Source organism: Pongo abelii, chromosome X, assembly GCF_028885655.2.
Source record: "Pongo abelii isolate AG06213 chromosome X, NHGRI_mPonAbe1-v2.0_pri, whole genome shotgun sequence".
In the NCBI taxonomy this organism is placed as follows: Eukaryota; Metazoa; Chordata; class Mammalia; order Primates; family Hominidae; genus Pongo; species Pongo abelii.
In genome coordinates, this window is record NC_072008.2 from 40911752 (window position 1) to 40934120 (window position 22369).

At 39.5% G+C, this 22369-nt stretch overlaps 1 protein-coding gene across 11 annotated transcripts in view; it reads right to left on the reverse strand.

The window, feature by feature from the left end:
* Positions 1-821: 821 nt before the first annotated feature.
* MED14 (mediator complex subunit 14) overlaps positions 822-22369 on the reverse strand; it is an 86510-nt gene continuing 64962 nt past the window's right edge. For 3 of the 11 annotated variants that reach the window (XM_063721389.1, XM_024240634.3, XM_024240633.3), the window contains exons 24-31: positions 17972-18103; positions 15552-15734; positions 14161-14396; positions 10547-10726; positions 10346-10453; positions 6044-6169; positions 5477-5669; positions 822-2998 (exon numbers count right to left, since the gene is read on the reverse strand). In XM_063721389.1, the coding sequence (XP_063577459.1) occupies positions 2925-2998; positions 5477-5669; positions 6044-6169; positions 10346-10453; positions 10547-10726; positions 14161-14396; positions 15552-15734; positions 17972-18103 (1232 nt within the window). In that variant the 3' untranslated portion in view covers positions 822-2924. Of the gene's footprint in view, positions 2999-5476; positions 5670-6043; positions 6170-10345; positions 10454-10546; positions 10727-14160; positions 14397-15551; positions 15735-17971; positions 18104-18875; positions 18969-19843; positions 19967-22369 lie in introns of all 11 variants that reach the window. The other 8 variants (XM_063721391.1, XM_054544473.2, XM_063721388.1 and 5 more) reach the window with 5 other exon arrangements.

Consider the following 22369-nt stretch of genomic DNA (forward strand, 5'->3'; position numbering starts at 1 on the left):
TAAATCACATCCTTAGACACACTGTCCATTCTCAAACCGAATGAAAAAAAATTCCACAAGAAACAATGAAATACACATTTTTTCCCTCTACGTCCCTTGAATGTAAGTTCTCTTAAAATTTTCTGTATACTGATTTTATATCAAGAACACTTGGATGATAAATAAACATTAAGGTAAAATGTAATAGGCACTTCTTTTGGGGGGAAAAAACTATGAAAGGAACAACTTTTTATATTGAAATTGGATCAGAATCCAGGGTAGCAAAGTTATAACTTCTTGAAGTTATCAAATTAACCACAGTCCAAAGAATGGCTGTTAGTATCCTTTGGCTGAACAGATTACTGTGTTAATTAGAACACAGTTATTAGTGGTTCTTAAATTCAAAGTCATATATATTTTAGTTTATGCTTGCACTTAACTCACTCAGTTAATTTTCAAACATAAGGTTCAACTCCTGTTATTAACGACTTGACATGTTCTGCTGAAGCTCTCACTTTTCTTCTAATTCCGAAAGTACTTTTATACATTCTGAAATGGCATTTCAGCAGATGGAAAAATGAAGGTGGCAAATCAGGACCGATTTCTTATTTCAAGGTTAAATTAATACTAAACCAGACTATTAATGAAAACATCTTCATCAAAATTAACTAGAGAGTTGGTAGTTCTCTGAAACTTTGTATAAATTTTATTTATTACTGTAAATACTAAAATCACATTGAAAACACCTTAAAGTTAAGTCCCAACCCGATTATTAGAGAAAATCACTTGGGCATCCAGTCCCTTTGATTGAACCTGGGTAACAAAAGAGGCAAAAGACATGATTTGTGATGAAACTTACTATTCAAATGCTAAATGTTTTCAAGCTTTAATAAGGTATATATCAATTCCAAGTACCAAGCATAATATAAAAATTCAAATTCATGGGTTCACTCTTAATAAGCATCAAAAGCAAATTTTGTGCACTGAATCCTATCTTACTCTTGATTGGCACAATGCATTCAGAGATGAGTTATAATTAGGAAAAAAGACTGTCCACTGAATGCATCATGTGTAAAAATGCAATTAACATTTCAAAACCACATTAAAAGGGAAAATACCTAAAAAGTTAACTCTTAATAAAATTATTTGAAACAATATTATCCTGCAGATAAAAATACATTTCTTGTATATACATGTAGATTTCTACATGAAAGAAAAGATTCAGCTCCAAATAGAAAAGGGCTGACCCTTGATAAAGACATTTTAGATTGCCAAACTGATGTGATTACCACTGTAAGAACTAAAAACAGAAGGATAAAAAGGTTAAGTTAAAGGAAGGATAAAAGTATAGTCAACTGCTCCTGAACAGTGGCAGAGTTGGGTGAGAAGTGGGAGATGAAGGCAGAAATAAGACAAAGAAGAAAGGCAAAGAAGGCCTCAACTCTGATTGAAAATGAGTGGAGAATCAAGCAAAGTTGAGAACAGATATGATATAGGTGCAGTGAGATACTTGAAACTAGAATTTGATAGTTGATAGTCATAGAAGCTCAATTAAATCATCTTGAAGTGGAATTAGACAAAGCATCTACATTTTAATGGAGAACCAGTATTACAGTGACCAGATAACTCCGCATGGTATTATCTTTTAAAAATTTTTCCTAAATACCACGAAGTCGGTAGAAGACCTTTGCATCAGACCATGTTCTTTGAAGCTTAAAAAAGTCCCTGACTGACTAGGAAAGACAGCACAGTGCTCCAAAAAGAAACCCTGCAGAGATGTATTAATACCAAAAACTCCATTTGACCCTGGACAGGCCCAGGATTCGGGATTCTTCAAAATGAGGGGAATGGACCAGGTTTCTTCCAAGCAAAACATTCTATCGTTTTGTTGACAATGAATTAAATTGAAATTGTTTGGAACAATCCCAATTTTGGTGGGGAAGGCAAGGAGGAGAAGTTAAGCAAGATAAAGAAAGCTCACAGAAACTTCATGCAGAGGTACAGCATTAAAGTTCTTTGTTTCCTAATTAATGTTGTATGCAGAAGTATTCTGTAAACTAAATTTTCCTGACAGAAAAGTTCCCACATCCTCAACAGATGAGAATGATTGCATTATTTGGGATCCCTGATCAATATGAACCACATACTGTCCCTTCTCAAAGACTAAGTTCCTTATTTTTCACCCAAATCCTATATATTGAAAGACAACTGAGGTGCTAAATGTTAACCACTAGTCAAGTTAGGAATGTCTGAAGAAAATATATTAACCTTGACATAAAGAAGATGTTTTTGGTCAAATTTCAGACATGTATTATTATAAATTAATAATTGGCTCCATCCACCAGGTTAAAGATGAAGGGAGGGCCTAAGATGTCTCTAGAGTTTATATACACACAAGTGAGTGTCACTGTTTTGTTTTGTTTTTGACCTAGTTTTATTAAATATTGCTTCCTTGGGGTGTGTTTATAACAACTCCCAGACCATTTCATGTAAGGATTCAAAGCGGTCATATTAAAATACAGCTTCAATATAAAGTTTATCACAGTTTTACAGTATTCAAAAATGACAGACCTGCCTTAAAAAACAAAACAAAAACCAAAAAAGGACTATTACACCCAAAACATAAGAAAACAATTAAATAAACAAGTTTGGCATTTTCATAACTTTATAGTATAAAACAGAATATTAAATTTATTACTGGCAAACGGACACTCATTTATTTCCTTTGAAATGTGTCCCATTTAAACACACTATACAAGTTCATTATACAAAAGATGGATGATCATTTTGATGAAGGAAGTGCACCCTGAAAATTTTTGCCAGTTTAGAATATTTAGCTCTTAAAGTTTAAAAAAAAGTCCTTTTCCTTTTTTAAACTGAAGGCTGAATTCAGATTTTTTTTGTTGTCTCATCTGTCAGCCTTCCTGGTTTAAAAACAATAGTGTCTATGGACGCCCACCAGGGGGCAGTGTAAGATTAGCCATTAAATCACGAACAGCTGCAAATATTGTGCATTCACCTGCAACAGAGAAAAATGGTCATTAGCTATTCGCAGTACAGGAAAGATGTTAACACACCGGTAAGGGAAGGGGTAATTAAATCTAAAATTAGTGAGAACTTTAAAGATCAAAATAAAAGACAATTTTAACTGCCCAGATTATTGGGGATTAAGCTGTGGTGTTAAGTATCAGATTATATTTGGTTTGGATTTTTTTTCTCAGGAGGAAACTTCAAGCAAGTCCCAGTTAGGTTTGTATTTAGGAAGATATGTCTAGAGTTTCTGTTTAGAAACACTGTAGCATTAGATAAGCCTTTGAAGTTGGGCTTTAAGGCTACTGAGTGCTTACGGGCATTTTGGATATCATAAAAACATCTAGTTTATATTTATGCATTAGTTACAACTTTGGTGGTATCTTTCAAACGTTGCATTAAAGGCCAGATAAAAATGTTTAGGACAGCGCTGTCCAATAGAACTTTTTGTGATGATGGAAATGTTGTATAAGTGTGCCATGGCTACTAAGCACTTGTAATATAGCTAGTGTGACTGAGGAACTGAATTTAAAGTTTTATTTAATTTTCATTAACTTAAATTTAAATAGCCACATGCTGGCTAGTGGCAGTTATATTGGACAGTGCATGTCTCTGACATCTATTGGAGTTTTCTCCCAAAATTCAAGGAAATGGTCAACTTCCAGAGTTCAACATTAAAATCAATTAAATACAAAAATGACTTTTCTTAAAAGCACTTCGTCAGAAGAGAAGTGATGGGTGTGGGAGGTGGCGTGGGAGACTGAAGTATGGTACACCAACAATCCAAAAACAGGATTTGTGGGTGGGGAGGGTGCTGGCGATTCATCCTGTCAACTTCTCCTTTGCTCAAAGAAACCAAATACTCTGCTTCTTGTAAATATCACAAGTATTTAAATATTATAAACCAAAAGCTGGATCCCTTCCTCTAGAGCATGGTCTAACACTGTATACAGTGGCTGAAAGTGGGATAACTGAAGACCTCATGAACCATGGCCTTTCAGCAAAGGGCAGAATGTGCAGTGATCCTGTGCACATGAGAAGGTACAGAAAGAAAAAGGAAATCCAAAGGTCTGCCCAGTCCAAGGGGGAAAAAAAAGGAAAACACTTCCAAAATATCTCAACAATTTCTGAAAAGGAGAAGTATTGTTTTTTAAAAAACACGTTTTCATTATTGATAGGCAAGAAAACTTGCTTGATCCCAATAGGATCAAAACATTTTCCTTTTAATTTTAAATTCCACAAGACATAATACATAAAAACACATAAGATAATGACAGCCATCTGCTTGTGAAGGAATGGTGTTTATTATCAAGGTTCTACTGGACTGTTACTTTGAGAATTCTGATAGTTTTAAACTTTGATTCTTGAGGACCTATTTTTAGCTGAAAGAAGAGAGAAGTCAAAGGATGAAAGCAGAAAATTGTAAGAAGTAGAAGTATTACAACAAAAGAAGCACACCCTTCTCTACTGCCCAGTGTATTCCTTATACATTAAAGTGAGAACTCGCCTGCATATCCAATGTGGGGAAACAAATAGCTAAATATATCATTTCTCTCCTGATTCCTAGTTCTAGAAAACTTTGGACACTGTAGTACCTAAAAATGTTTCAGAGAACAACTTTCCCTCATTTAAAAACATAATTGTTATTTAACTATTCTAAACAGAGAGAGATACAGAGAACTTCCTTAATATTAGAAATAAGCAAATTTTAAATTTCCTTAATATTAGAAATGAGCAAAATGGAAGAAAAGTTCTCTTTGCTGAGCTTTGTATTTTGCAACCCCAAATTTAGCACTGCCAGGAGTTACATGTTAAGTGAAGTCTACTCCAGTATTGCAGGGACCTTGTTTATCTTTCTAGAAACATTCTGGTTTCCTCGGAAATGTTCAGTTTGAGAGCTTCATTGTGCACATGGTGAAAAGGTTCACTTGCACCCACCTGACACTTATATAAGAAGCCCAAAAAAGCAGTAATGCCATTTGTATCAGCTTTTATTCTTCACAAAACATTTAGAAGATACAGAACTTTTAATAATATTCTTCTATTCGTGATTGAACCATGAAATATGAGAAACCAACATGCATTTCAACTTTGTGATGTACAGAGTGGCAGGTATTGATGGTAGGGCAGGAATTCACAGCCGTGGAAAATTCTATCATCCTAACCTAGGTCTTTGTGGCAATGTGTGCTATAAATACAAGCTTCTGGCATTAGCAACTGGGTCAGTCCCAATAGTAAATCACTAACAAAAAGTCCAGGCAGCAGAGAAATGGACAAAAATGAAGAACCAGTGAGAAAGGAAGAAAGCGACAGGCAGACATTAAGAGGGCCACGGCAACCAGACCTCTATTGCTATGACTGGGTGGTAGAGTAGGTAACGAGGGAGAAGAGAGGAGGAGAAAGGGGTGTCTCTCAAAAGAACTTTTATAACATATATGCAATAAAATATTATCTACTGGTCATGTACCTTGTCGTGGTGGATTCATCTCTGCAAACCTCTTCAGAATGTTGCTGACCATCATGGGAGCAGCAACAGAAGAGTTCTGCTGTCTGGGAATGTCTGCCTGCTGGGTGGTACCTGAAGCCATGTCATAAATGATTGGAACTATAATACTAACAGGTTCTTGGGGAGGGACCGATGTTTTCTGAGTTAGCTGAAGCTGTATACACACAACACACACAAAGAGAATAAAAACATCATAAAACATCTGTCTAAATGTATCAAAGGTACTATCATTTACTATACTTTCAGATTAAGATAAGCAAGCAAAAGAAAATTACACATGACAAGAAAAGTGACAAACAACTGAATATTATGGTTAAGATGCAACTGTGCTACACAATTACCTGGTTCAATAAATTTCTGTTTATTACTAAAGGAACCAGGATGTCATGACATCTACGCTGACAATTAAGGAATCCTGGCCTCTATTTGGCAACAAGAGATAATTTATGCAGTTATCCAAAAGTTGCTCTATTATCACGTGGCATTTTCCTCAGCTCTGTATATGCACATATGCTGGGTGGTACTTACAAAAAATAGCATTTTGGATTTCAGCACCACAGCAGGCGTCCCAGGAGGTGCAATCGGCGGCGCGCTGGGAGGGATCGTCAGACAAAACTGAACATTCCATTTTAGCTGTGTTGCCTGGTCAGGGAACTATTTTGAGGGGGGAAAATCAAGATAAAGGCATATAAACATTTAAAATCATATTCTAGGTAGGAAAGTCTGAGAGGTTAGAATTTTGTTTCATACCCAATTATTAACAGAACATAAAGTTAATAACCTGCACTCTTTCAAAACAAATATATACATGAAGTCGCTAACTCAAAAGTCAACTGTGGACTTACGTAAGATTTTCCCCTTCCTTTCCTCCCACTTCGTTAATTCCTAAGGGCTATGGATTCGGCTTCTGCAGGGTCTCTGACATCTGTTCCCTCCTCTCTATATTCATTGAGGCCACCATGTGCAGGGCTTTATTACTTCTCCTGTGCTCCCCTAACAGCTCATTCCAGTGGCTGCCTCTTCCAGTCCATCCTCATACCACCATCAGACATAGGTCCTACAACATGGTTCCAGTCAAGCTCACAAATGTTCAGTGACATTTAGTGACACATGCTATCCCCCTACCACCCACAACTGAGGACTAACATCTAGCATTCAAGGCCCTTCTTAACTGTGCCAATCTAGACTTCCCAGTCCTGTTTCCAACTCTTTGCCTAAACAAACTAGTCAAACTGTGTGAAAGATTTTTAAATTATATCCATTGGTGCTTTTTTAGCCACATAAATATTTACTCCTTTAAAAATTCAAATGGATTTCTTTTTGACATAAATAATGTTTCCTACAGCCTATTAGATCAGAAGCCAAATGTTGAGATTATTAGCAAAAGAACACTGTTGCCCCAATATTTATAGTAAAACGCTAACTAAAAAAAGAGTGAGGTAATTGAAGTTACTCAAATCAACACTAGAAACATTAAAATGAAAAGAACACTGTAAGATTGAAAAAATACATCAGCTGCCATCTGGATTCCATCTATATAACTACATCTTTTTATAACACAGTATGTATCTCCCCATACAGAGAAGATTGATTATATGATAAATGAGCATCTGAAAAAGTTGGATCCATACCTCCTCATATTTGACACCAAAACAAAGTGAGACCCTGTCTCAAAATAAATAAATAAAAATATATTTAAAAATTTAAATAATTAAAAAAAGGAATCCAAACGGTATTAGAAAAAAAACTTTGGGAGGATTATTTCAAAATCTGGGAGTGAGAAGAATCTAACGATACAAAATCAAGAAAACTTAAAAACCAATATTGATACATTTCACTATTTAAAAGAAAATTTTGCATAGCTAAACCTACCAAAAGTCAAGTCAAAACACAAATGAAAAACGAGGAAAAAATATTTACAATGAATATCCCAAGGGGCTAACTTCGCTAATGTACATACCCAATTCCTACAAATCAAAAGACCTAAAAATCTACAAATCAGAAAGACCCAAAGTCTAAACACTGATAAAACTGTTGACAAGGATGTAGGAAAAAGCCAGTACTCTCATTGCTGGTGGGAATATAAACTGGCATAACCTCTATGGAGAACAATTTGGCAAAATCTACCAAAATTACGATTACATATATCCTCCAACCCAGCAATTCTACAGGTATACTGGCACATCCATAAAAAGGCTCTTTATTGTGGCACTGTTTGTAACAGCAAAATATCAGAAGAAACCAAAATGGCCAACAAGTTGGGACTACTCAGCAATTTTAATACATTCATCTAATGAAATACTAAGCTTTGTTAAACAACACAAAACAAAGACATCCTTTATATACTGATATGGAAAGATCTCCAAGATTTGTTCAGTGAATAAAGCAAGATGCTCCTCCATTTCAAGCAATATGCCAGGTTAGATATCCTGGAAATCACATCCACCACAAACACTAAAAATACTGGGGGTGGAAAGGCATCTTTTTATTTTTTATTTTTTGAGACGGAGTCTTGCTCTGTCACCCAGGCTGGAGTGCAATGGTGTGATCTCGGCTCTCTGCAGCCTCTGCCTTCTGGGTTCAAGCGATTCTCCTGCCTCAGCCTCCTGTGTAGCTGGGATTACAGGTGCCCGTCACCACACCTGGCTAATTCTTTGTATTTTTAGTAGAGATGGAGTTTCACCATGTTGGCCAGGATGGTCTCAAACTCCCAACCTCATGTGATCCACCCGCCTTGGCCTCCCAAAGTGCTGGGATTACAGGCATGAGCCCCCACGCCCAGCCAAAAGCCATCTTTTTAAATGCTATTATGCATTGAATTGCACACCTGAAGAAGACATGAAGTCCTAACCCCCAGCACCCATGAATATGATCTTATCTGAAAACCAGGTCTTTGGAGATGTAATCAAATTAAGATGAGGTCATTAGAATGGTCCCTAATCCAATATGACTGTTGTCCTTTATAAGAAGAGAAGAGACACAGGCAGAGACACACACAGAGAGAACACCATGTGACGCCAGAGACAGAGGTTGCAGTAGCTAAGGAATACCAAAGACTGCTGGAACCACCTGAAGCTAAGAGAAACGCATGGAATAGATTCAACCCTAGAGTCTTCAGAGAGCATGGTCCCGCTGACCCCTTCATTTAGGATTTCTGTTCTCCAGAACTGTGAGAGAATAAACTCCTATTGTTTTAAGCCACTCAGCTTGCCGTAATTTGTTGTGGCAGCCCTGGAAAACGAACACGAATGCAGACTGAGCTATGCAGAAACTAAGGGAAATCCCCCAAGGGCCAACAACAAACCAAGAACAGATATTCGGTGCTCTGAAGGCAGCTGCTGCCCATGGAGCATCCTGCTGTCTCTTACTTTGCACTTCAGATTGACTGATGGATTGATTGATTTTTTTGGAGATGGAGTCTCACTCGGTCGTCCAGGTTGGGGTGCAGTGGCATGATCTCGGCTCACTGCAACCTCTGCCTCCTGGGTTCAAGCAATTCTCCTGCCTCAGCCTCCCAAGTAGTTGGGACTACAGGCATGTGCCACCACGCCTGGCTAATTTTTTTGTATTTTTAGTAGAGACGAGGTTTCACCATGTTGCCCAAGCTGGTCTGGAACTCCTGAGCTCAGGCAATCGGCCCGCCTCAGCCTTCCAAAGTGCTAGGATTACAGGCGTGAGCCACCGTGCACAGCCTTTTTTTTTTTTTTTTTTTTTTTTTTGTGAGACAGTCTCACTCCATCATCCAAGCTGGAGTGCAGTGGCACGATCTCGGCTCACTGCAACCTCCGCCTCCCGGGTTCAAGCGATTTTTCTGCCTCAGCCCCCCGAGCAGCAGGGACTACAGGCTGTGCCACCATGCCTAGCTAATTTTTTAGTATTTTTAGTAGAGACAGGGTTTCACCAGATTGCCCAGGCTGGTCTCGAGCTCCTGAGCTCAGGCAATCTGCCTGCCTCAGCCTCCCAAAGTACTAGGATTACAGGTATGAGCCACCGCACCCGGCCTGCACTTCAGTTTTAACAGCTATTCAGGACACAAAGTCTAGGACCAACAAAGGTGAGGAGTCAGATTTTTAAAATTATATGTTATAAATTTATACATAAACCATCTCATAATAAAAATGGAAAAAAGTACAAAACAGGATGAGTAAATATCATTTCATTTAAAATATTTATAAGAAGGCTGCGCACAGTGGCTCACACCTGTAATCCCAGCACTTTGGGAGGCCAAGGTGGGTGGATCACTTGAGACCTGAAGTCTGAGACCAGCCTGAGCAACACGGTGAAACTCTGTCTCTACAAAAAAAAAAAAAAAAAAAAAAAGCCAGGTGCGGTGGCGTGCACCTGTAGTCCCAACTACTCAGGAGCCTGAGGTGGGAGAATCACCTGAGCCCCAGAGGTCGAGGCTGCAGTGAACTGAGATCGCATCACTGCACTCCAGCCTGGGTATCGGAGTGAGACCCTGTCTCAATCAATCAAAAGTTTATGAGAGCAATGTTATTTGCTTTTATGAATGGACCATCTCTGGAAGGAGAGGCAAGCCATGGTAACTCTGGTTGGCCAGAAGACAGTTGGACAGGGATGGAGGGGACAGGGATAGCTAGACAGGAACTGATGGGAAATTTCTCACTATATTATCTTGTTTTAAATTCAAAAGATAAAACAGAATTGTGTTACCTATTCAAAGATAAATAAAATTTAAGTTAAAAATTAAGAATTTAAGAGAAAAATAGAAGAAACTACATAGATGGGTGAAAACCAATAAACACTGCTCCCACCAAGTCTAACCTCCTCAAACAAACCTTGCTAGAAATGTATATCTCTGTAACTTACCAGCTCCAGCTTCATAATGTGCACACAATCCCTGAGGATGTGTGTAGGAGCTCCTAATAGCTTGGTGAAGGCTATTAACGTATTAGCTTTAAATGGTGGTCCTGCAACCTACAGGGATAAATAAAGCAAGTTACTCTTCATTCTACATTAATGCTTCTGTTTCATTAATTATATTCAAATTATGCATTATTAAACACATACTCTTGTTTCAAAGAATTTCTCCAAAACTTGAAGTTCATCAGGTTTCCACTGTCCTGCATTTTCAGGTGTCACTTTTAGCTGAAGCGTTTGGTTGGTTTTGGGACTAAGGGCTACTCTGCATTTCAGTGCATCAGTCTTAAACATGATCACTCCGGGTTCATTAGAATTTATCAGCTGCAGCTACAAAACAAGGACACATCAAATTAACACGTAAGTCAAAGAGAAAATGAAGATGTTACTGAGAGAATTGTTCCAAAAGGAAAACCACTAAGTTGATACCTATTCCAAAACAAAGGCACCTACAGCATTGAGCATCAACTGCTGGCAACACTGCAAAAAGAGATGCGATCAGACATTATGTGCCTCTTGATGGAAGAACATAACTCTACCTATGAAGTATTCTTGCAAAACAACATCAAAAAACTTGAGCCTGAATTCATGCAGTAGTTTGATCCAGAGGACTGACCAATGTGATAGAAAACATAGGGATCAAAAAAATACTAAGTGATTCCAAATTGTATAAGGATGAAGAAGGAGAACTAGATGGGGGAACCAAAAGTTTGAAGGGGACTTAGAAAAACTTATTTCGGTTCTGATTCAAAGTGTAAAAAATGAGACAACCTGGGAATCTGGGTATTAACTAGATATGTGATACAGAAATTATTTTTTTTAGGTATGAGAATGGTGCAGGTTTTGTTTTTTGTTTTAAGAGTCCATACTTTTTAGAGACATATGCAAAAATTTTTATGCAAGAAATTATGTCTGAGATTTGCTGTGAAAATCTGGGGGGAGGAGTTCTAGATGAAACAATACTGATATTAGTTAACAGTTGGAGGTGGGTGATGAGAGTACAGAAGTTCATTATACTATTCTACTTCTGTATATGCTGAACATTTTCCACAATATTTTTTTTTTAAGTGGCACATTAGAAAAAAAGAAGACAGAGTACAATTACAAAAGGTTAGATCTGGATTAGGCTCTTATTCTAGCCCGAGGGTTGACAAACTTTTTCTGTAAAGTGTTATATAGAAAAAGTTGCAGGTTTTATGCACTATATGGTCTCTGTCACAATTATTCAATGTTGTCATCACAGCTGAAAGCAGCTATAGACAATACATAAATGAACAGGTGTGGCTGTGTTCCAATAAAACTTTATTTACAAAAACAGGTGGTAAGGACATAGCACCAGGGGCCGTAGTTTACTGACCCGTTTTAGCAGAGTATGTTGATTATGCAGCTGAGCAAAATAAGGCCAAAGAGGTGAAAGCTTACATAGATGGTAAGTGGCATAGCTGAGGCTAGATCCCGGGTCTGATGATTACCATTTTGAGTGCTAATTTTAGTTTATTTTATTATTTTTCTTTCTTTTCTTTTGAATGCTAATTTATTCAAAAACGTTTCCCCACCAAATCTTAGTATGAAGGTTGCAAAATGGCTTTACACTAAACATGGAGTGAATATTTTAAACATTCACCATTTTTAATTCTTTTTTTATTTTTTGAGACGGAGTCTCGCTCTGTTGCCCAGGCTGGAGTGCAGTGTCACGATCTCGGCTCACTGCAACCTCTGCCTCCCAGGTTCAAGCGATTTTCCTGCCTCAGTCTCCTGAGTAGCTGGAATTACAGGCATGTGCCACCACACCCAGATAATTTTTGTTTTCTGTTTGAGAGTCTCACTCTGTCTGCTCAGGCTGGAGTGCAGTGGCACGATCTCGGCTCACTGCAACCTCTGCCTCCCGGGTTCAAATGATTCTCATGCTTCAGCCACTCAAGTAGCTGGGATTACAGGCGTGCGCCACCACACCCAGCTAATTTTTGTGTTTCCAGTAGAGATGGGGTTTCACCATGTTGGCCAGGCTGGTCTCGAACTCCTGGGCTCAAGTGATCCACCTGCCTCGGCCTCCCAAAGTGCTGGGATTACAGGCATGAGCCACCGCGCCTGGCCTTGTATTTTCAGTAGAGATGGGGTGTCGCCATGTTGGCCAGGCTGGTCTCAAACTCCTGACCTCAAGTGGTCCGCCTGCCTCGGCCTCCCAAAGTGCTGGGATTACAGGCATGAGCCACCGCGCCTGGCCTTGTATTTTCAGTAGAGATGGGGTGTTGCCATGTTGGCAAGGCTGGTCTCAAACTCCTGACCTCAAGTGATCCGCCCGCCTCAGTCTCCCAAAGTGCTGGGATTACAGGCATGAGCCACTGTGCCCGGCCTAAACATTCACCATTTTGACTACCTCATTAATACATGCATCTACCAATAATAACAGTAATTATAAATAATGAAAATACCAAGACTATATTAAAAGGGCTTTACATGAACGATCTCAAATTCCCACAACTGTTATCAGTTAGGTAAATACTATTATCTGAAGAAATTTGCCTAAGCGCACATTAGCAGGTAGTATGGCTGGCTACAAACCCAGGCAGCCTGACTCTAGAACTGGTGCTCTCAATTATAAATTATCTCCTAAGGCTATCAGCATAGGATAAGTTAGAAGTCTCTTTTCTTCTTTTTAGAAGTCTTTTTCTACAAGAGTTTTAAAAAATTCAATTATTCATTTATTTATTTATTTATGAGACACAGTCTCACTCTTGCCCAGGCTGGTGCGCAGTGGCGCGATCTTGGCTCACTGCAACCTCCGCCTCCCAGGTTCAAGCAATTCTCCTGCCTCAACCTCCCATACAGCTGGGATTATAGGTGCGCACCACCATGCCTGGCTAATTTTTGTATTTTTTAGTAGACAACGGGGTTTCGTCATGTTGCCCAGGCTGGTCTTGAACTCCTGACCTCAAGAGATCTGCCCACCTCAGCCTCTCAAAGTGCTGGGATTACAGGCGTGAGCCACCGTGCCCGTCCTGTTCACATATTTAAAAAGAAGCTTTTGTCCTTGTAACCATAAATAATTTTCTTCAAATTTTTTTTTCTCTTTTTATTTTTTTAGAGACAGGGTCTCACTCGATCACCCAGGATAGAGTGCAGCAGCATGATCACAGCTCACCGTAACCTGGAACTCCTGGTCTCAAGCAATCCTCCTGCCTCAACCTCCCAAGTAGCTAGGACTACAAGTGCATGCCTGCTAATTTTTTAAATTTTTTGTAGAGAGAGGGTCTTGCTATATTGCCTAGGGTGGTCTGGAACTCTTGGGCTCAGTGATCCTCCTGCCTCAGCCTTCCAAAGTTCTGAGATTACAGGTATAAGCCACCACACCCAGCCAATTATTTTATTTCAATAAAGACTCAGAGTCAAAATCAGCCTGCCCGCACGGGCACTCCAGAAGGCAAATAATTACTGGTATGCTATTCTCTGCAAGGCCAGATCCTGTGCGCACCGGTCCTGTGTGCTTCAGAAACCTATCTCCAGGTCCATGTTAGCCACATAACATACAAGCCACAGCACAGCAAACTGTATAATGCAGAAATATGTTAACATAAGAATGGAAAAGAAAATAATGGAGTCCATTTTTAATGCCAGGTTAGGGTGAAAATCATAATTCTAACAAGCTTGTTAAAGGAGGGAAGGTGAAGGAATGAATGTCACGTTAGTTCAGATCCTATCCTGCAGGACAATTTAGCATTTTACCCTTAACAATCACCACTTAGAAGGTCACTAGGTACCCATACCGTTTCTTGTTGAATAATTCTTTGAAGATGTCGTCTCATGATGACTGATCCAAGGAATCTCTCAAGTGGAGAACAAAGGTAACTACCTGCCAGGCCGGGCACAAGGCCTGGAGTTGGAGAGGGCAGCAGTAAAATGTTCAAGGCACTGTGAGTGAGGATGGTAGGTATGGATGCCGCCCAAGAGCGCTGAGGTAGTTTACGAGGTGGAGGCATGTTTGTTGGCATTGTTTGAGAACCTTTTGGGAAGGAAAACATGTTATGTCATTTACAAATACATACTATCTCATTGCTTCCTGTTTTGCTTTCATCATAAATCTTTGATGTTCTAAATCATTCTGTACTGTTTTAGTTACTCCTTGTGGTGTAACAATCATATATTAACAACCTGTTAGCAAAAACGGCCACTATTTTTCTCCTTCTTGTATCCAGGCCCCTTCCAATGTGACTTTGCAGCAACTCCTTTATGGGGTGCACTCTATTTCTCCACCTGAAACCTGGCTGGCCTAGTGACTTGCTTCTGACCAACAGAATGTGGTGGAAGTGACACTGGGCTAGTTGTAGACCTTAGCTTCTACTCCCTGCCTTAAAATCCTGTTGAGCCACCATGTGAACAAGCCTCAGATCAAGTGTGAAACCACACAAAGCAGAGAGAAACCTTGCCATCTGAGGCCATCTTAGATCAGCTAGTCCCAAACCAACCCAGCAGCTGACTACACAGACACATGAGTGAGCTGCCCAGCAGAGTGTGAAAGAATCACTCAGCTGTGCTTAACCTAAACTGCCAACCTGCAGAATTGTGAACCAATATGTAACAATCATATATTGTTTTAAGCCACTAAATGTAGCAAAAGCTAACCAATAAATGTGTACAATTCTCTTCTCTGTTATGTGTGATACTGTGAAATATATATTTGGTCTTTGTCCTAGCTCCTGGCATACAAATCCTAAAATTTTTGGACTCTTCAAAGTGGTTAAGTGTCCTTTTGTATGCTAATGAGATGGCTGATGGCTGGCAGCCCCTAGGTAGCTTCAGGAAGGGGGCCGATCACAGGAAAGACAACGCACCATTAGAGGGTTGGTAGTTTCAGCCCCATCCCCAAAGTTGATCACCAGTGGCCAGTGATTTAGTCAATAATGCCTACGTGATGAAGCTTCCATAAAAACCCAAAAGGACAGAGTTTGGAGAACTTCCAGATAGCCAAACATGTGGAGGCTCACAGATGGCATGGAAACTCCACTTCCCTTACACATCTCTTCATCTGCATCCTTTGTAATATCCTTTAAGTATCCTCTCTCAAAAAGTAGGTCATGACTTTCAAATGTGACGATGCAACAAAATAGGTCACTTTGCGTTACACTAAAAAAGAACATAAAAATTTGATGATACTCACTTGTTCCAGCTCGAGGGGAATGAGAAGCATCTGGAACCGGAGAATGTAGTGAGGGGTTGGCTGGTGACATTCCAGGCATGCGAGCTGCTGGTGAGGGGCCGGACACTTGAGGAGATCCTGGCCAGTTCCCTGCTCGTCCACTTGGTGACACCATAGTGTATGGGGAACTAGGGTCAAGAGTTCCTATAAAAAAGGTAAACAAATGATTCTCAAAACCTATATTTTAATAACTGAAAATTATTTGACAGCATTCAAATCTTTACACAGTAATAATTTTATTTTTTCTTCCAATAAGATGTTTCACTGAAGCTTGATGTGTGTTAACATGTCATGCCTGAATCTCTATTTTGTGTAAGGTACTTTTTAACAAGATACAAAAATTAGAAAAATATAAAGATTGAGAGAGGATAAAATTTACCTTCACACAAAAGCTTCAATGTATGTAATATGTAACAATGTATGCTACTATATGCATTAAAATATTAAGCAAACAATCTCAGAGTTCCTTTAAAGGCAGAAATATTATATTTTTGAACCAACTTTGACAAACTATATTTTCATTCTACTCCAAGTAGAATGAGGAGAAGGAAATTTTCCATATTCTTTATTTAGGCTACGTTGACTAAGAAATGAACCAAGACTCAAGTTTTGAAAGCAGTGACTTCCTGAACAATTTGATATTTAAATTTCATCCTCCATTGGTATCTACGAAGATATTCAAAAATAAAAAATAAATTTCATCCTCCAGATACCTTCAACATATTATTTATATCCCTCTGTAACCAAATGACAAACTGAAAAAATACTTTTACCATGCATATGTCAGAGAGTAAATGGTCTTTACTTAGGTCTTACAAATGGGCAAGAAAAAACAGAAGAACATAGGTAAAGCATATATAACTGGGAGGTATAAAATAAGAAACACCAAAGACCGGCCAGGCACGGTGGCTCACACTTGTAATCCCAGCACTTTGGAAGGCTGAGGTAGGTGGATTGCTTGAGTCCAGGAGTTCGAGACCAGCCTGGGCAACACGGCAAAACACCATCTCTACAAAAAAATACAAAAACTAGCCAGGCGTGGTGGTGCACATCTGTAGTCCCAGCTACTTTGCTGGGGAGGAGGTTGAGGCAGGAGGATCACTTGAACTTGAGAAGCCGAGGTTGCAGTGCACTGAGACTGCACCACTGCACTCCAGCCCGGATAACAGCGTGAGACTCTGTCTCAAAAAAACAAAACAAAACAAACCCAAAAAAACCAAAGACCAACCAAAAAAGGGTTCAATTTTCTTCACTAATAAAGAAATACATTAAACAATAAGATACCATTTTTCATCTATGAAAATGGCCAAGGTCTTTAAAATATGTAATACTCCCTGCTGGCAATGATGCAGGATAACAGACATTCTTGTATGATGGTATGGGAAATGGTACAGCCTTTCAGATGAGCAGTTACATGTTTCGAAAGCTTTAGAATTTCTCAAATCCCTTGATACAACAATTCCACTTCGGGAACTTACTTAAGGAAATAATCATGGATATGAGCACAGATGGCACGATTTTTAATTGTGAAAAAATGGAAACATTCTAAACATGTAGCAATAGGAGAGCAGTTAAGTCATGGTATGCCCAGACAAGGGGATATTATTACACCATATGGTGTGATGATGTGGAGTTTTTAATGACAGAAATGTTCCCACAAATATTAATAGTAAAAACTAAAATCCCATGTGCTACATAGCTTAAAAACTGAGGAACCTGTTTATGTTCTATGGTATCATACTCATGATATATTAAGTGAAAAAAGGCACTGAACACTGTAAAGTATGCTGTCGTGTGTGTAAAGGAGAGGGGAAAGAAGACTTGCATGTATTTGCTTGTGTATGCATAAAACAGCTCTGCAAGAATATCTAAATGTTTCTAGAAAGAGGAACTAGGTGGTTGGTGGAATAAAAAGGAAACATTTCATTGACTACTTGTTCTATTTTTTATCTAGTTGAATCAATTCAAAATAAAATTTTGAGTTAAAACGTTAAAAAATTCAAGTCTCAAAACAATTCATATGTTAGGGTACCCATTGTTGGGGGGCAAGGGCAGGTATTTGAGGGGGGAGACAAGCAGCTGGGTAGAGAGCAAGTGAGAATAACAGAAACGTGAGAGGGCAGGCAAGCAGGGCATGTGTGACAGGAAGGGCAAGGCAGAGCAACGGAGACAGCAAGGGAGAGTCCAAGGCAGAGACAAACTCATTGGTCGTTACCTCTGTGTGGTGGGATTAGATAAATTTGATTTTCTTTTTGCTTGAGCAATATTTTTGCTACTTCCTCAATAAACAAGTATTAATTTTGCAATGAAAAAATTTACTCAACAAAAATTATTTTCACATCAAGCTCTTATGCTTTATCGATTTCCATGTATGGACTCACCATGTGGACTAGCAAAACTGGCCCCTGGTCCTATTGAGATTCCATGCGAGGATGGGGGAGGAGTTGGAACAAATGACGCTGGTGATGGGGCTCTCAAAGCCCCACTGGGGGAGCTGGCAGCATGCAGATTTCCTAATAAAGGAAAATAATTATAGATAATCTTGCAGGACACATTTTATGTCCTGTCCAAGGACCCCAAGTTAAAAATCTCCCTACAAACTAAAGAAACAAGTAGTATAGCTCCCATATATATAACACAGAGAAAAACTGGCAAGATTTCATTATCGAAAGAGAGTGTTCAATTCCATGGGCCCAAATTCTAGCTCTTATATTGACTGATTAAAAAAAAAAAAATCCGGTGTACTTTTTATTCAGTTACTCATTCATTCAACAAGAAGGCCTGAATGCCAACTTCATGCCAAGCACGGTTTTAGGCATTGGGGATGCAGCAGTTAACAAAAGAGACAAAAATTCCTGCCCTCACAAAGCTTATATTCTAATAGAATGAGAAAAACAAGTATCTGTCAGGTAAGTGCTATGGAAAAAAAATACAACAGGGTAAGGGGACAATATTGTGTAGTGAAGGAGGTGGGTATTGTTCCTTATATACAGCAATCAGAAAAGACTTCTCTAAGGAAGGGGGCGTGTGAGCTGAGACGTGAAGAAAGTGAAGGATAAGGCATGAGGATACCCAGGGAATAAGATATTCCAGCCAAACAGAGAGCTAGTGCAAATGCCCCAAAGGTGGAAGCAGTTATAAATAACAGGGAGGCAGCCGGTGTGGCAAGAACAGAGTGAACGAGGCGGGCAGTGGGAAAAGAGGACACCAGAGAGGTTGGAGGAAGAGGGGTGGGTCCCAGATCACATGGGGACTTGTGGACCACTCTAAGGACTTAGGGTTTACCCTGAATGAGTGGGAATCCAATGCAGAGTTTGGAGCGGAAATCATGGACGAACTTCTGTCCCAGAAGGATCATTCTAGCTGCTGTGGGACAGACTATAGAGCAAGGGTAGGGGTAGGGACAGGAAAACCAGTTAGAAACGACTGCAATAATTCAGGTGAGAGAGGACTAGTGGCTTGGTAAAGATGACAGACTATGGTAGTGAAAAGTGGTTGGATTCTGGGTAAATTCTGAAAATCAAGCTGACAGTATTTGGTAAATGACCGAACATGGGTATGAAAGACGTCCAGCATGACTCGAAGAGCTTCGGCCCAAGTAGCAGGAAGGAAGGGCCTGCCATTTACTGAGCTGGGGTGTCTGTGGGAAGAGGAGCACTGGGGCAGTGAAGAGATCCAGAATTTAGTTTCGGCCATGCTGAGTTGCAGATATCTACCAGACATTACATGGAAATGATGCCGAATAGACAGCTAGAAAATACAATACTAAGGCTGGGTGTGGTGGCTCACGCCTGTAATCCCAGCACTTTGGGAGGGCGAAGCGGGCAGTTCACCTGAGGTCAGGAGTTTGAGACTAGCCTGGCCAACATGGCGAAACCCCGTCTCTACTAAAAATACAAACATTAGCCAGGCACAGTGGCACGTGCCTGTAATCCCAGCTACTCAGGAGGCTGAGGCAGGAGAATCACTTGAACCCGGAAGGCGGAGGTTGCAGCAAGCTGAGATCACGCCATGGCACTCCAGCCTGGACGACAGAGCAAGACTCTGTCTCCAAAAAGAAAAGAAAAGACAAAAGAAAATACAATACTAGACTTCTGGAGAGACTGAGATTGGAGATATAAAAAACAGGGAAACGTTGACTTATTTAAAGACACAGGACTAGTTTTAATTTAGGATTATGAAAGGGTGAACTATGGCTACCAAAACTATGAATAAATGCAACATTTAAACACTTGCTACATTATCATAATTACCTTTAATATCAGCATGTTTCAAATTCTCTACTATAGCAGTCCCCGCCTTATCCACAGGGGATAGGTTCCAAGACCCCCAGTGAATGCCTGAAACCTCAGATAGAATTGAAACCTGTTTTTTTCCTATACACATATATGATAAAGTTGAATTAACAAATTAAGCACAGTAAAAAATTAACAGTAACAGTAAAATAGAACACTCTTAGCAGTAGATTGTAATAAAAGTTATGTGAATATGGTATCTCTCTGTCTCTAAATATCTTATTCTACTATACTTGCCCATTTTTGGTACTCAGTTGACCTCAGGCAACTAAAACCTTGGAGAGCAATAAGAGGGGGGACTGTACTATGTGAGATAATTTCATATTTTTGTGTTACGTAATACCTAAAGCACTGTCTTACTTTCAATCAGTATGTTGATCAACTTGACTAACCTTCAAGTGTTTATGTTTACTTATTTAGCTGTATGATCTGGACAAATGACCTAACTTCTCCATGTCTCAGTTTTCCTCCATAAAATGGGAATAATAATAGGACCTACATCACAGGTTTGCTGTGAGATTAAACGGGTAAAGTGCTTAGAATAGGGCTTGGCACATAGTAAGCACTATATGCTTGTCTACTACTATAATTATTTCAAAATATTTTTCCCTTCCTACTATATAAAAACAATGTCAACTCCTATCCTAGAAACACACTCCCCTGGGGTTCTACAATCCTGTTTCTCCTGTTTTGTCTACTTCCTCCCTAGCTGCTACTTCCCCACTGACCACTGGTATTCCTAGGGGTGGACTCAACCACCCACTTGGGCTTCAATGACCCTAGACATGACAACAACAACTTCCAAGTCTTCATCTGTGGTCCAACCATCTCTGATGAGCCATAGGCTCATACAGCCAACTGCCTACTGGACATTTTGACTTAGTAATCTGCGGGGACTTGCAAAATCAACAGGTTCAAGAGAACTCCCTCCTCCTTTCTCTGTGAAATCTGCCCGTCCACCACTCGTCACTTTCAGTTGTACAAATTTAACCCAGACTAAAATCCAACAATGGCTTCCTATTTACCCATACAATAAAGGCCAAAATTGTTAACAGAGCCCTGTCTCTCCACACACCAGCCATTTGGAAAAGTCTACCATCTTCTGGGAGTTCAGACTCCACACACCCTGCACAGTCTGCCTGAGATATCCTCCTTGTCCATGTCCTTGCACCTGGGTAACTCTGACCCTTCAAGTCTCAGCTTAACCAGTGTCGAAAGGAGGGAGACAAACAACGCATCCTCAAGAAAGAAACAATCGAACCCCCCTTATCGAATGCTCTTTCAGAAGCCCAAGTGACCCTTTTTGTAACACTCATCATACTTGGCATTACAGATGAAGACTGTTTATCTAGGAATCTAAGCAGAGGAAGCACACCCCACCCCCCAAATAAAAGTGAATTTAAAGATTTTAAAAATGAGGATCTATTTTTTTAAAACGACACCACTGAAGTAATGTGAAGAGCAATATGAGTGGCTAAGTGTGAGACATGGTGGGGGTGGGATCTGCCAGGGTGTGAGTGCCTAGGCAGTGTGGGATGTCAAGCAGCCCAATCTGGGCAACAAGACAGATTACAATGAACTGGTCAAAGAGGCATTTGTCATGTACCACACCCCAGGCTAAACACTTTATGTGAACTATTTCGTTCAATTCTCACAACATCTCTATGGAAAAGGTTTTATATTATTCTCATTTTACAAATGGAATTAGCTATTGAATAAGTGATGTCACTACATCTCCCACCTGCAGATTAACAGATTCTCTGGTCAATACAAATTTCTCATATACAGACACACATATACATATCTATAAGAATTTTTGTATTTTATAAAGGAGAAAAGTATGCACTGCAAATTCTGCTTTTCAAAGTGAAAACTTAAAAGCAGATGTATTTGTTGGGTTTGCTACTTAAAAAATTAACGTAGTTTTGTTTGCCCTGTTTTCTGATAAGCCCGAATGCCTTCAATTGGTACAAAACTACTTAATGTATTCTTTAGTTCAGTGGACTGATATATTTACACTAGATAAAAGGTTTTATTACACATGCTTTTAAAAATCATTTAATTTCTTATATTTTACATCCTATATTACGTATCACATCTTTTATGCTAAAACTTTCTTTGAAAAAACCACCATTATGCTCTGGAAATATTACTAGGACCTAGTAGGCAACGGGTCATTCTCCCCAATAAATCTGATGACCTAGCTTCCTCGCTAGATGATAAGCTCAAGAGCAGGGCTGGTATCTGGCTCACTGCTAAATCTTCAGCACCAGGCAGCATTTGGCACAGAGCAAGTGCTCAAGAGATGCCACTGAATCATTCAGTTAAAAGCAAAAATTTGGCATTCTCAAGCACTTTTACGGTGCACTTCATAGGGCTGCCAACAAAGCCATTATGTCTGGACAAGCAGACTGTGCACTGCCTAACTCTGGAGCTTGGGGGCAGGCCACCCTTCACCTATTCCATGGCTTAGCAAACTTTTTC